General features: G+C 44.7%; 1 protein-coding gene across 1 annotated transcript in view; it reads right to left on the bottom strand.

Annotated features, from left to right (window-relative positions):
• Positions 1-6,569: 6,569 nt before the first annotated feature.
• The window catches only part of CFTR (CF transmembrane conductance regulator), a 227,079-nt gene continuing 217,166 nt past the window's right edge, over positions 6,570-16,482 (bottom strand). The window contains exon 27 of the mRNA XM_075345036.1: positions 6,570-7,674. Coding sequence (XP_075201151.1) covers positions 7,468-7,674 — 207 coding nt within the window. The 3' untranslated portion in view covers positions 6,570-7,467. The remainder of the gene's footprint in view (positions 7,675-16,482) is intronic.

Below are 16,482 nucleotides of genomic sequence, written 5' to 3'. Positions count from 1 at the left end.
AATTTTTGCAGTCTACTGTATACTATTAAACCTTAATTTCAATTTATCTAATGCTACAGGAAAATCGTTATTGTATGGAAGAATTCACATGTACCCAGTAGATCCTAGGATCACTACTTTTTAGTTTAAGGTTTTACCTTAGAATTATAATGACTAGTACCGAAATGAACACTTTTAAAGCAAAGCCATGTTGGTACTTTTTTTGGGGGGCATACCAAATTATAGCCCACGTTTATATAAGTGCTGTATTTTACTATCTTACAAAAATACTAGACCGCTTCCACATAACGCAGTGATTTTTTTTTTTTTTTCAATTTAGGCCATGTTTTAAGTCCATGCAGAATCCATGCATTTTGGCAAATAATATGCTAGAAAAAATGTTATATTTCCAGTTTTTGTGTAGGTAGACTTTGGTGAGGCCTCAAATTTCTATAGGTAAATTATTTCTTGTGAAAGTTATTTAATTTGACCCTATAAAAACAAAAAAGATCTATTCCACATCTTAGTGATTTTGGAATCTGTGGCCTATATATAGTATATCCATTTTGATTTTAGTGAAATGTTTACTGATGGTTCTTGGATTATTCCTGTTGCCTGGGATATTGCTTGAAATAATCCAGTCGTCTATATATGGTTTCAAAATATCTTTTCCAGGACAGCTGATTCTAGTGTATAAATCGATGACCTCAATAGAAAGGCCGCAAGCAGCAGTAAGAAAGTCATGAGGAACGAGCATGCTGAGTAAGAAGCAAAGTGACTGTAATAGTAGACATATCAACACTACAAGAGTTGTTAACGCTTGAAGGTTGAAGGGAACCTCATAATGGTTGATCTAAAGTGTGCCCAGAAATTATTTTGAAATTATTGGGATCGTCTCTTCTCCTGAAATAGCTTTGAAATTAATATATGAATGCATATATGTCCCCTCTCCCCACACAAACAAAAATCTTCTTGCTACTCCTATGGTCTATATGTAGTTTTGCTTAATGGTGAAAATAGAAGTAAATCCAGCTCCTTAAAAATTAAAAATTTTATTTCAAAAAGTTAAAAAAGGATTCTATGTCACAATTGGCAATGAGTCTTTTTCCAGCAGTCAAAAACGTCTTTTTTTTTTAAGCAGAAGATGCTTCAAGAAATGCTCCTTTCTTCTGAAATTTTATATTATTTGTGTAAATTCTTAAGTGTTTTTTTACGTTTTTTTTCTTTTGGGATACTTTGTTAGACGTTTTCTGTATTTTTGGGGCATCTTTTGACTGACATGTACTGGACTTTTTTTAATCGATTAAACAATTAAGAAAATGGTAACATTTTTTTAAACAAAGACACTGAGAAAGCACTCAAACGTATGCCTGTGCATCTTCTGAACATCTAATTTAGCCTCTATTTTTACTTCATTTGACTTTTTTAAAGTATTGAGCATCTTCCCAATGGAAAAAAATAGTAAATGTTACATCTTTTAAAGCTTGACGTCTTTGAAAGACAGAAGCTTTTAACCCCTTCAGCCCCCGGGCACTTTCCGTTTTTGCGTTTTTGTTTTTTGCTCCCCTTCTTCCGAGAGCCGTAATTTTTTTATTTTTCCATCAATCTTGCCATGTAAGGGCTTGTTTTTTGCAGGACGAGTTGTACTTTTAAATGAAAGCATAAGTTTTACCATATAATGTACTGGAAAACAGCAAAAAATTCCAAGTGCGGAAAAATTGCAAAAAAAGTGTGATCGTACAATACTTTTTGGGATATTTTATTCACTGTGTTCACTATATGGTAAAACTGATGCATCTATGTGATGCCTCAGGTCAGTTCGAGTTTGTAGACACCAAACATGTATAGGTTTACTTGTGTCTAAGGGGTTAAAAAAAATTCACAAGCTTGTCCAAAAAAAGTGGCACACATTTTGCGCTATTTTCCAAAACCCGTAGCGTTCTCATTTTTTGGGATCTCAGGCTCAGTGATGGCTTATTTTTTGCATCTCGACCTGACGTTTTTAACGGTACCATTTTTGCACAGATGCTACGTTTTGATCGCCTGTTATTGCATTTTGCGCAAAATTTGAGGCTACCAAAAAACGTAATTTTGGCGTTTGGAATTTTTTTGCCGCTACGCCATTTACTGATCAGATTAATTGATTTTATATTTCGATAGATCGGGCATTTCTGAACGCGGCGATACCAAATATGTGTATATTTTTAATTTTTTTAACCCTTTAATTTTCAATGGGGTGAAAGGGGGGGTGATTTGAACTTTTAGGTTTTTTTATTTTTTTTTAATTTTTTAAAACTTTTTTTTTTTTATTTTACTAGTCCCCCTAGGGGGCTATAGCGATCAGCAATCCGATCGCTCTGCCCTATCTGCAGATCTCAGCTACAGAGCTGAGAACTGCAGATTTGGTGCTTTACTTTCAATGACGGCTGTATTCCGGCATTGAGAGGAAGTGAGTCATGTTAGCTACAAGAGTCATCACATGACCCTGTGCTACCATGGCAACCACCGAAAGACACGTGATCATATCACGTGACTTCCGGTGGGGGCAGGGTAAATGACTGTCATGGCGGCGCGCATATACATATCGCTGCCAGATTTTGGCAGCGATATGTAAGGGGTTAATGGCCGCGGGTGGAAGCGATTCCACCCGTGACTATCAGGCGCACATGTCAGCTGTTGAAAACAGCTGATATGTGTGCGGATCGCCGGTGCCTGCCCGCGGCAGGGGGCGGGGCTTAACGGCACACAATCCATGACGTACCCAGTATGTCATGGGTCGTTAAGGGGTTTTAAAGGCGTTCAAAAGCCTGAATATATGAACAGTAAGTAGTTTCCCTATACAAATTAAATAATAATTTTTAAAAAAAATTGTTTAAAAGAACAGAGAGTCCTCAGTGGTTGATACCTTTTAATGGCTAACTGAAAAGATGGTAATAATTGCAAGCTTTCGAGACTACTCAGGTCTCTTCATCAGGCATGGTATAACACAAAATCTGAAGAGTCACGTATTTATACACAACAGTTTTTTTTTACTGCACTATTCTAAGTCCTGTTGTGTATAAATACGTGACTCTTCAGATTTTGTGTTATACCATGCCTGATGAAGAGACCTGAGTAGTCTCGAAAGCTTGCAATTATTACCATCTTTTCAGTTAGCCATTAAAAGGTATCAACCACTGAGGACTCTCTGTTCTTTTAAACAATTTTTTTTATCTCTACTGGCTAACACGGTACAAAGATATATTTTACTTGTATCATAATAATTTTTGTCATTTTCTTAGCACTTTTTCTACCATTTTTTTTAAAGGGAATCTGTCAGCAGGTTTATGCTATGTCATCTCAGGACAGCATAATGTAGGGGTTAAAACACTAAATTCAGTAATGTGTCACTTATCAAGCTGTGTGCTGTTTAATTGTAATGAAGGTTTTATCACCAGGTGATTATGTCACTGCTAGGACTAAAGGGCACGAAAGCCTGTGGTCGATCCCACCCCCCTCCTGTGATGAGCAGCTCACTGTCTATAGACAATGTACAGAAGGCTGTGGTGTGGGTGGGGTTAGCTATCTGAGCTCTGCTACAGCTAAGAACTCTAAAAGGTGCTTTACACGCTGCAACATTGCTAACGATATATCGTCGGGGTCACGTCGTTAGTGACGCACATCCGGCGCCGTTAGTGACATCGCAGCGTGTGACACCAAGGAGCGACGATCAACGATCGCAAAAGCGTCAAAAATCGTTGATCGTTGACATGTCGCTCCTTTTCATAATATCGTTGGTGGTGCATGCCGCTGGTTGTTCGTCGTTCCTACAGCATCAAACATCGCTGTGTGTGACACCGCGGGAACATCGAACATCTCCTTACCTGCGTCCACCGGCAATGAGGAAGGAAGGAGGTGGGCGGTATTTTCTGGCCGCTCATCTCCACCCCTCCTCTGCTATTGGGCGGCCGCTTAGTGACGCCGCAGTAACGTCGCTATGACGCCGAACGCACCTCCCCCTTGAAGGAGGGATTGTTTGGCGGTCACAGCGACGTCGCTGAAAAGGTATGTGCGTGTGACGCTGCCGTAGCGATAATGTTCGCTACGGCAGCAACCACCAAATGTCGCACGAACGACGGGGGTGGTTGCTATCGCGCACAACATTGCTAGCTATCGCTAGCGATGTCAGCGTGTAAAGCACCCTTAAGGCTGTGTGCGCACATTGCATTCTATTCCGCAGCGTGTAAGTCACTGCTGTGCGTCTCAGAATGCAGCGGAAAAAGCTGCGTACTGAGACGCATTCGGCAGAACGCAACGTGCGCATATTCCTGGAGAATTCATGCGTTCTGGATGCTTGCTCTGCCATAGACAGAGTGGGAAAAGCATCCAGAACGCACATTTTTGACAGTACGGTCCCACTCGGCTCTGCAGCATCCCCATAGACTTCCAGCAGAGCCGAGTGGGGCCGCACTGTCAAAAACAGCATGGCTGGCTGCGAGACAGTTCCATGCGATCAGAATGAACTCGGATGAACTTCACCCGACTTCATTGTGATCGCGCGGCTGCCATGATTAACCTAGGATTTAGAGGCAGTTATGGGCTGCCGCCATTAACTCCTTATTATCCCGTTTGCCACCGCACCAGGGGAATTCGGGATGAGCCGGGTAAACTCCCGGGACTGTCGAATCTAATGGATGCGACAATTCCGGGCAGCTGCTGGCTGATATTGTTCGGCTGGGGGGCTCCCCATAACATGGAGCTCCTCATCCTGAGAATACCAGCCTTCAGCCGAGTGGCTTTACCCTGGTTGGTATCCAAATTGGGGGGACCGCACGTCATTTTTTTTTAATTATTTATTTTTTTTACTGCTTGATATAGACATGCCCACCAGCGGCTGTGATTGGTTGCAGTGAGACATCTTTCACTCAGCATGGGGGCGTGTCTGACTGCAACCAATCATAGGCGCTGGTGGACAAGGGAAGCAGGGAATACGTGATGGATTAATGAGCAGCTGGCATTTTCAAAAGAGGAGAAGCCGCCACAGTGTGAACGCCGTGCAGCGCCGCGCCGGAGATCGTGGATCAGTGAGTATGAGAGAGGGGGTGGGATATCAAAGTGTAGACTGGAGGAAAAACGCGTTGGAATGCTCTAAATAAAAGAAAAATATTCATTTACATCCTTGCTCGTGGTTTCCTAGCGCGGTTTTTAAACCCGTTTTTCCTCCAGTCTACACTTTGATATCCTTTGCTCAGACACGGGGCCGCTGCTGAACCACTAAAGCACTCATCCACGTTCTCTAAGGGGTTGTGACTGGCACAACCCAGCCAGGTGAGTGTGTTTTAACCCTTTTTCCCTCTGCCCTGTAAATTGGGTAAGACCCTATTGCGCCTTTTCTCTCCTACTACAGCTTCTCTTAAAGAGGGGGTGGGAGGCAGAGACCGACATAGACAGAGAGAGAGATAGAGACATATAGAAAGAGAGAGTCCGACCAACCGACAGAGAGAGAAAGACGAAAGACCCGCCTTTGTTATGTTAAAAAAACATGCGGATCGCAACAATAATGCAATGCAAGCACACTGCTCAACATTTTGGCAGTGTTTTTCTACAACTCATTGATTTCAATGGGTGTAGAACGCAGCCAAAATGGCAAAAATAATTGACATGTTGCTTCTTCAAATGCAGAGATTTTGACAAATTTTACGCACCTAAAACGCTGCGTTTTTAAAAGCATTGTGCGCACAAGAAAGCCCTAATTTCCATAGACTATGCCTGGAAATCAAAACACATGCAATTTGGCATGAAAACGCTGCAGCTCAAAATGCTGCGGAAACGCAGGAAAAAATGCAACGTACGCACACAACCTAATTGTGTCTCAACTGCTGCACCAAGTATATTGTGATACATCATTAGAATCAGGGTCTCTTTTCCTACACTATGCTGCTTTCAGATGAGGAAGCAAAAACCTGGTGACAGATTCATTTTAAGCAGACCCACTCAAAAAAGTACGGAAAAAGACACATACCCTTAAGGTCAGTGAGAATATTATTCAGTTACGCACTAATTGGCCTCCAGTATATGCAAACAGGCTACTAAGATTTTCACAAGTGTGTGGGAAGCTTAACCAAATATCATGAGAGAAATGCTTACTAAAAATATAGTGAAACAGTACATTACGCTCTTAATTTTTACTGCAGGGTAGCTATTATTCTCAATCTTAAAAAATCACATAAGGTAATAAAAAAGCTTGAGGAATAGAGAAGCGGGTGAAAATAATGGGCTCCGACAGTGTATGTACCATACTTTAACGTTCACAAACTTTTAGTTTTTCAAATTCTGTACCTTTTCCAGTAGTGGTAACATAAGTGGCTCTGATTTATTACTCAGTATTTAATAATTCCTTCCCTCACTTCATATCAAACTAATTTAAATACAGTCTATAAATATGTCTCTAGTAAATCTAGAAATCTTAGATTTTCAAGTGACAATGTGCTGAGAGTATTAAAGAGAATTAATTTCTAGTTTACTTTTCAACATCGGAAATAAATAATTTCATATGTTCGAAATGAAATTTAAAAAAATAGTTAAAATAATATTAATTAAATGGTATTGCATTAGCTTCTAGGAATGTACAGCAGCTGATTTGGGCATTTGATATTATTGAATATACTAATCTAAAAAAATGCTAAAATTATTCTCCAAAAAATATTAAAATATCTACAATGCTATGAAAATATTGCAGTAAAAAATGAAAAAAGTGCACAATGTTATTCAATAAATCAATAGTTTAGTGAATCCTAAAGCAATATTCCTGCAAATTACGATAATTTATCTTTTTTAGCCAGTAAATTAAAAAAAGAAAATATATAGTGTGTAGAAAACTATAAAATATCTCATATCCTACCAGCTTAGATTGTGGTTTGTTGTTACAAGTCAGTAGAAGTGGTGCGGATAGTGTTTGAAAAACAACTTGTAGTTCACATACAATACTGTATGTTCATTATCTGTGAGGCAGTATGTGAACTGTTGTACTATCTGACCTGGGCATAGGTGTCTGTGTAGTAAGCACCAAGCATGACTATTACAGTATAACTTCTATAAAGACCACGTCTATTGGAAGACCACCCCTTTATCTATGCCAGAATTTCTTTGATACTTTGTCAGTTTCACTATATGCGCAGCATGCCAACCATCTTCTTTGAGAAGATGACATTCCACCCAAAAATTCCTTTTCAATGAAATTTTGACTAATAGCCTCAAAAAGGTTTCACTATGAATCACTTGAAATAAGAACATGGTGTGTCCCTCTATTTCTCAAAATTCCCTCAGTTGCTCCGTAACAGTACATTACAAACTACGTTGGAGCAAGTGAATTTTCAATGCTCATAAGGAAAATTTCTCCAAGCTTTGATCTAAAGAATCTTATCAAGAGTGTTACATTTCCTGTTCTTATTGGCACCTTGACAAGACAGAAAAAAAAAGATTGTTGGAAATATTCTGCATTGTGCTCGATCACAATCTTGTCTCTTGCGCTTCCTCTTCCGTTTCTTCTTGTAGGGCAGTAATTTTTGGTCTGGACTTTCTTTTACTGGAGTTCCGCCGGTGTAGAGGAAACAGTTTCAAGCGATCAGAGTGGCTCATCGCCTGTTTGAAGAAACTCTTCTCATTCATGATTTTCTGTATGGAATCATATTGTCGTACTGTGTTTTCTTCTATCACCTAAAATAAAAGAATTTGAAGACAGTTTTTAAATGCTTGAATGTAGTCCATAAACAAATATTGTGATAAGGCTGGGGCTACAGGGCGAATTTTGCTGCAACACATCACACGGCCAGAGATCGCTAGGTCTTATTGTTACATCACATCATAATACAAGTCAATAGGGTCACATTGCAACCCCTAAGCTACTTTGACCGAGACAAGCAAGTCACAAAAAGTCCATCAGCAGTGAATTTTTTGTGACTTACTCGGGCAGACATTTCATTGGTACAGGGGCCAAAAAGATAAGCGTGCTCATATCCCCCTCCAAAGTAGGTGAAATAGTGCATTTTCAGGAGCTCTGGAACCGGAAAGGGCCCATATATTGTTCTTGCACAGGGGCCATTTTCTGTCTGTGTCCACCAGTGGACTTGCTTGTTGCACTCAAAATATCCTATGGGTCACAATTTGACACCATTGACTTGTTTTGTGCTGCAATGTTGTAGCAATACCTAGCTATTATTGGTGGTACACCATCTGTTGCAGTCAAAGTCACGACAAACCCCATTCTAATTGTTTGTTACTTTAACAACAGCAGTTACTTATTTTCTTTTCAGTTTATTGCTGTATTTTCCATGATATAACAGTTTTGAATAGATCTACTTAGGACTACGTGATTTGCCGTTCCTCTGTTACTGCTCAAGAATATGTATGTAAAAAAATTGACAACTAAATGTTGCCATTCCATTAGCCAAAGCAGTCCGACTGATCACATTTTTATACATGCCATACTGTGGACTTTTCCCAGTGTCATGTTCTGGAGTGTTTACCTGGCTACAATGAAAGAAAAGCTTTAGTACATCTACCTTAGGCCTCTGCCACACTCACGTGCCTCTGGAACGTGTGTGCCTTTTTTTTCATGTACCGGAGACACGGGCCCACGTGGTCCTATGTATTGTTATCGTTTTGGACACACGTAAGTATTCAGGAACGGAACGTGTGTTTTTTAAAATGTTCATGTTGCTCTTGCAGCACGGGTGTCACACAGCCCGCACCCGTACCACACGGATGTAGTGTGGATGTGGGAAGTGACACGCGCTGGAGAAAAACATGTGTCAGTGTAAAAATAATAAAAACACATACTCACCTCCACCATACCTGCAGTCTCTGCCGCGGCTGTCCCCTGCATCCGTCCCCCAGTGAATTTGAACAACGCTTCTTCTTCACTGGGGGCCGGAAGCAGCGTCAGCGGGGCGTGTCTTTGGCCGGACGCTGTCATTCAGCACCGCAGACAGCGCCGGATGATGCAGGTAAGGCGGGGCTTTCCGTTCTCCGTGTGTTATTACGTATAACACACGGAGAACACGTACGTGCAATAAACACGGCACACGGGGACAAAACCACCCCTATAACACGTACGTGACAAAAACGTTACGTTTTGTCACGTAAGTGTGGCAGAGGCTTTACATGGCGTTATTTACACTTGATCATCTTAATTTGTTTTTCTTATATATATATATATATATATATATATATATATATATATATACAATAATCATACTGTTACGGGGGGCTGTCTGATAATAACCGAAAGGAGTATCAGACAGTCAGGGTCCACCGTGCAAAGACTTTGCTGCAGACTATGGCAGAGTGCAATACCTCTGTTAACTCACAGAAGGATATAATAAGTAAGTAAAGCAATTCCTCCCTTACTTGGAGGGTGTGTGGAATGATCTCTGTTAACAATCACAGAGACAAAGGCAATGTGTGCGAAATGGCACCTACCTAGGTCCGCTCTTCTAGTGGTGCAAAAGAGACGAACAGCAGCGTAAGCCGCACAAAGCTCCTACCTGCGTTTGCTCCACTAGTGTGCGAGGACACGAACCACTAGATATGGCACCTGCCTAGGTCCGCTCTTCTAGTGGTGCAAAAGAGACGAACAGCAGCGTAAGCCGCACAAAGCTCCTACCTCTGTTCGCTCCCCTAGTGTGCGAGGATACGAACAACTGCCAGACGCAGTATAAGGAACGTTACCCTAGCGGCAACGTCCACCTACGAGTAGAATCACAAGGCCCAGCCAGACCATGTGCCTCAGGCACCTGCCTATGTCCGCTCCCCTAAGAGGTAAGGATACGGACAGCAGCCGAAGCTGTAAGGTATAAGAACGCTACCCTGCCGGTAGCGCTCACCTAGCATAGACAGAGGAATGCCTAGAGGAACGCGCACAGAGCGTCTACTCATATGCATGAACCAAGAGGACTGAGCACCATGCGGCGTGTGTCAGGGTCTTATATAGACTCTGTGCCTCATCCAAGATGGAGGACACCAGAGCCAATCCGCTGCCAGAACGACAGGAGTGACGTCATGCTGGCCTATCACCGAGCAAGACGTCACAAGCACATGACCAGCGACCAATCGGCATAGAAGGTGCCAGAGACATGTGACCTCGTGTCAGCGATGATGTCACCCACACATGTGCAATGGCTCCAAGATTGGACTTAGTCTCCGGCGCTCGCACATGTGCAGTAGCAAGAAATCTGGACTTAGTCTCCAGCGCTCGCACATGTGCAGTAGCACGAAATCTGGACTTAGTCTCCAGCGCTCGCACATGTGCAGTAGCACGAAATCTGGACTTAGTCTCCAGCGCTCGCACATGTGCAGTAGCAAGAAATCTGGACTTAGTCTCCAGCGCTCGCACATGTGCAGTAGCAAGAAATCTGGACATAGTCTCCAGTGCTCGCAGCAACCGTAACAGTACCTCCCCCTCAAGGGCCCCCCTCCCGGCGACGCAGGTAATCGGCAACTAAGTCGGGAGCATGGACAGCCTCCTCAGGCTCCCAAGAGCGATGTTCCGGGCCATAGCCCTCCCAATCTATCAAGAAGAACCTGCGCCCTCTAACCATCTTAGAACCAACTATGGCTCGTACCTCATAGCTAGAGCGAGAGGAATCAGAGGCAGGAGAGTGCACTTCACGAGCGTGAGGTAAAATAGCCGGCTTTAGCAGTGAGACATGGAATTTGTCATGAATCCTAAGATGGACAGGTAACTTCAATTGATAGACTACAGGATTTACCTGTCGAAGAACCTCATAAGGACCCAGGAAGCGAGGAGCAAATTTGACAGAGCTCACTCTAAGTCTCACGTGTTTTGCAGAGAGCCACACAAAGTCCCCTGGAGAAAAGACAGGAGCCGGGCGACGAAACCTATCGGACACCGTCTTCATACGGTCCTTAGCTGCTTGGATCGACTCTTGAGTCCGATCCCAAACCTCTCTGGCATTAGTTGCCCAGTCGGCCACAAGAGGAGGAGGTGCAGCAGCGGGAAACGGTACCGGTACCCTAGGGTGTTGCCCATTATTGAGTACGAACGGTGTCTGCCCAGTGGCCTCAGCCAGCGAATTGTTAAGGGCAAATTCTGCCCAGGGTAGGAGGGAGGACCAGTTATCGTGGTTCTCAGCAACAAAGTGTCGAAGGTATATAATCATAGATTGATTGGTACGTTCAACCAAACCATTAGTCTCCGGATGGTATGCCGAAGAGAGATTCAACTCAATTTGCAGAAGGCTACAAAGATCTCGCCAGAAACGGGAAGTAAATTGCGGGCCTCTATCACAAATGATACGATCTGGCATCCCGTGAAGCCTAAAGACATGCTTGAGGAATAGTTTGGCTAGTACCCTGGAAGATGGGATTCTCGATAACGGTACGAGATGAACCATCCGGGAGAAATGGTCCGTAATGACCCACACAAATCTATGTCCCTGTGAACATGGAAGATCACCCACAAAGTCCATGCCTACCACCTCCCATGGTCTATCTGGCACTGGTAAAGGATGCAAGAGCCCAGCCGGTCTCTGCCGTAATGGACGGTTGCGAGCACACGAGTAGCAGGAACCGACATATCTCTTGACGTGGCTGGCTAAGTGTGGCCACCAATACCACCTCTCCAGTAACTCTCGTGTCCGCCTAATACCAAAATGCCCACCCACCTTTGAGGTGTGGGCCCATGACAGTATATCATTCTGTCGATCAGGCGGAACAAAGGTCTTGCCCGGTGGGATTTGGTCTAACGTCACAGGGGAGAGCGTATGAAAAACCCTGGAGGGAAGGATAAGACGAGGTTCGTCAATCTCTTCCTGGGTAGAAAGCATAGAGCGAGACAGGGCGTCTGCCTTGTTATTCTTACTCCCAGACAGATAGTTGATGGAGAAGTGAAAGCGGGAGAAAAACAAGGACCAGCGGGCTTGGCGAGGATTCAGACGCTGAGCGGTTTGTAAGTACGTCAGATTCTTATGGTCTGTATAGACCTGGAAAGGATGTTTCGCTCCTTCCAGCAAGTGACGCCACTCCTCCAAGGCTAATCTCAAGGCGAGCAGTTCCCTATCCCCAATGGTATAGTTTCTCTCTGCCGGTGAAAAGGTTTTAGCAAAGAAGAAACACGGCCTTTTTCTACCTGCACCGTTCTTTTGATACAAGACCGCACCAGCACCCACTGAAGAGGCATCAACCTCTAAGAGGAAGGGCTTATTCTCATCGGGTCTTTGAAGAACGGGAGCAGTTGAAAAGTGTCTTTTTACTGCCTCAAAAGCCTGAGATGTCTCAGTAGACCAGGCTTTGGGATTAGCACCTTTCTTAGTCAAGGCCACCAAAGGGGCCACCAAAGTAGAAAAATGGGGTATGAACTGCCTGTAATAATTTATGAATCCTAAGAAGCGTTGCACCGCCTTCAAGGAATGAGGTTCGGACCATTGCAGGACAGCAGAGAGCTTCGCAGGATCCATAGCCAGACCCTCTTGTGAGATAATGTAACCCAAAAAAGGCAATGAGGACTGCTCGAATACACATTTCTCGAGTTTAGCAAACAATGAGTGCTCCCTTAAACGGGAAAGGACACGAACGACATCCTGACGATGAGTCTCCAGATCAGGAGAAAAAATCAGGATGTCGTCCAGATACACCACTACTGAGGATAACAGTAAATCCCTGAACACATCGTTTACGAAGTCCTGAAATACTGCGGGTGCATTACATAACCCAAAAGGCATGACGAGGTATTCATAGTGACCGTCTCGGGTGTTAAAAGCGGTCTTCCATTCGTCACCCTTTCGAATTCGTACCAAGTTATACGCACCCCGCAGATCCAACTTCGTAAAAACTTGAGCTCCTCTCAGTCTGTCAAAGAGCTCCGAAATTAAAGGTAATGGGTATTTGTTCTTTATTGTGATTGCGTTGAGACCCCTGTAATCTATGCAGGGACGCAAATCACCCTCTTTCTTCCGAACAAAGAAAAACCCAGCTCCCGCGGGAGAGACAGACTTACGAATGAACCCCTTCTCTAAACTCTCTCTTATATAGGTCGACATGGCCTCCGACTCAGGTATCGACAGGGGGTAAACCCTGCCTTTAGGTGGAACCGAACCTGGGATAAGGTCTATGGCACAGTCATACGGCCTATGGGGTGGAAGAACCTCAGCACCCTGTTTGGAGAACACGTCAGCGAAATCCAAATAGGGTGTAGGTATGGGAGAGAGATCAGTTGATGCAACCGCAACGACCTTAGGTGGTAAGGGAAGACATCGGGACTGACATTTCGAACCCCAACTAATAATGCTGTCAGACTCCCAGTCAATGTGAGGAGCATGAGTCCGAAGCCATGGAAGACCCAGAAGGACGTCGTCTATACCCTCAGGCAAAACAAGAAAAGAAATCTCCTCTATGTGACCCTGAGACAGGGAAAGGCGCAAGGGAACTGTCCTCAATGTAATGGAGTCAGACAACATAGTTCCATTAACAACACGGACAGGAATAGGCGCCTCTAACATGATAGAGGGAATATTGTGTCCCTTTACAAATCCTGAGGACACAAAAATCCCGTCAGCTCCGGAATCCACAAAAGCCATAATAGGCCATGTATTCTCAGATAACAAGAGCTGACCTGGGATACAACACTTAGAGGGTGCAGAAGACGTCTCTAGTAACCCCCCTCTAATGGTTACTAGGCCAGGGAGTTTCCCTGACGACTAGGACACTTGTTGGCATAGTGCCCAGCCTGACGACATACGTAACATATAGGAGGACCAGACTTGCGTAGTCTGGAGAACGTATGACCTAACTCCATAGGAGTGGGAGATGTTTCAGATGCTGAGGAAGATGGTAGTGGACCCTCAACAACTGGAATAGCCCGATGCTTAGGGCGTGAGGAAGAGACCTCGAGTCTACGTTCCTTATGGCGTACATCGATCCTCGTTGCAACTGTGATCAAGTCCTCCAGAGAAGCAGGGACCTCACGAGTAGCAAGGGCATCCTTGACATAGCCTGCCAACCCTCTCCAGAAGATAGGAATCAACACCTTCTCTGGCCAATCTAGTTCTGCCACCAGAGTTCTAAAAGCAATGGCATAAGAACTAGTGGATAACGAACCCTGAGATAGATCTAACAGTCTCAGGGCCGCATCATGGGTAACCTGCGGACCCATGAATACCGCCTTAAGAGCATCAAGAAAGTCTTGATGTCTCAGAGTAACCACATCAGAGCGCTCCCATAGGGGAGTCGCCCATTCTAAGGCTTTGTCCTGAAGTAATGAGATGATAAAGCCTACTCTGGACCTCTCCGTAGAGAAGCGAGAAGAGTTGACCTCTAGGTGTATCTGACACTGACTAATGAAACCACGACATGATCTGGCATCGCCAGAATATCTGTTTGGCAGAGCAAGTCGAGGATCATGTGCAGATGTCACCATGGTCTGAGGTTTATCCTCTATACTCTTGAGCCGTGACTCAAGTACTTGTATGTAACGGTGTAACTGCTGATATTCTGCCATAACTGCCAGACCCTTGGCTCAGTCCTAATGTTACGGGGGGCTGTCTGATAATAACCGAAAGGAGTATCAGACAGTCAGGGTCCACCGTGCAAAGACTTTGCTGCAGACTATGGCAGAGTGCAATACCTCTGTTAACTCACAGAAGGATATAATAAGTAAGTAAAGCAATTCCTCCCTTACTTGGAGGGTGTGTGGAATGATCTCTGTTAACAATCACAGAGACAAAGGCAATGTGTGCGAAATGGCACCTACCTAGGTCCGCTCTTCTAGTGGTGCAAAAGAGACGAACAGCAGCGTAAGCCGCACAAAGCTCCTACCTGCGTTCGCTCCACTAGTGTGCGAGGACACGAACCACTAGATATGGCACCTGCCTAGGTCCGCTCTTCTAGTGGTGCAAAAGAGACGAACAGCAGCGTAAGCCGCACAAAGCTCCTACCTCTGTTCGCTCCCCTAGTGTGCGAGGATACGAACAACTGCCAGACGCAGTATAAGGAACGTTACCCTAGCGGCAACGTCCACCTACGAGTAGAATCACAAGGCCCAGCCAGACCATGTGCCTCAGGCACCTGCCTATGTCCGCTCCCCTAAGAGGTAAGGATACGGACAGCAGCCGAAGCTGTAAGGTATAAGAACGCTACCCTGCCGGTAGCGCTCACCTAGCATAGACAGAGGAATGCCTAGAGGAACGCGCACAGAGCGTCTACTCATATGCATGAACCAAGAGGACTGAGCACCATGCGGCGTGTGTCAGGGTCTTATATAGACTCTGTGCCTCATCCAAGATGGAGGACACCAGAGCCAATCCGCTGCCAGAACGACAGGAGTGACGTCATGCTGGCCTATCACCGAGCAAGACGTCACAAGCACATGACCAGCGACCAATCGGCATAGAAGGTGTCAGAGACATGTGACCTCGTGTCAGCGATGATGTCACCCACACATGTGCAATGGCTCCAAGATTGGACTTAGTCTCCGGCGCTCGCACATGTGCAGTAGCAAGAAATCTGGACTTAGTCTCCAGCGCTCGCACATGTGCAGTAGCACGAAATCTGGACTTAGTCTCCAGCGCTCGCACATGTGCAGTAGCACGAAATCTGGACTTAGTCTCCAGCGCTCGCACATGTGCAGTAGCAAGAAATCTGGACTTAGTCTCCAGCGCTCGCACATGTGCAGTAGCAAGAAATCTGGACATAGTCTCCAGTGCTCGCAGCAACCGTAACACATACTATATACACATTAACATTTTGATAAAAAGTAACTATTGTATTACGCTTTCATGATGAATATCAATAAAACGTCCTCTAAATGAAGAGTTCTGTATTCAGTTAGACTCCATATGTCTTAGTAATAAAGTTCTTTATTATTTTTTGCACTAACTCAGCACACTGTGAAATTATCCACACAAGATATGACACTACAACAATGTACACAATTTCTAAAGCTGGTGTCACACACAGCGACAACGACAACGACGTCGCTGCTACGTCACCATTTTCTGTGACGTTGCAGCGACGTCCCGTCACTGTCGCTGTGTGTGACATCCAGCAACGACCTGGCCCCTGCTGTGAGGTCGCCGGTCGTTGCTGAATGTCCAGCTTCATTTTTTGGTCGTCACTCTCCCGCTGTGACACACACATCGCTGTGTGTGACAGCGAGAGAGCGACGAAATGAAGCGAGCAGGGAGCAGGAGCCGGCGTCTGGCAGCTGCGGTAAGCTGTAACCAGCGTAAACATCGGGTAACCAAGGGAAGACCTTTCCCTGGTTACCCGATATTTACCTTCGTTACCAGCCTCCGCTCTTGCTGCCAGTGCCGGCTCCTGCTCTGTGCACATGTGGCTGCAGTACGCATCGGGTAATTAACCCGATGTATACTGTAGCAAGGAGAGCAAGGAGCCAGCGCTAAGCAGTGCGCGCGGCTCCCTGCTCTCTGCACTGTGACATGTAGCTGCAGCACACATCGGGTTAATTAACCCGATGTGTACTGTACCTAGGAGAGCAAGGAGCCAGCG

Source organism: Anomaloglossus baeobatrachus, chromosome 4, assembly GCF_048569485.1.
Source record: "Anomaloglossus baeobatrachus isolate aAnoBae1 chromosome 4, aAnoBae1.hap1, whole genome shotgun sequence".
Lineage (NCBI taxonomy): Eukaryota > Metazoa > Chordata > Amphibia > Anura > Aromobatidae > Anomaloglossus > Anomaloglossus baeobatrachus.
Note: the sequence above shows the minus strand (reverse complement) of the source record. Positions and strands in the feature narration are given on the sequence as shown.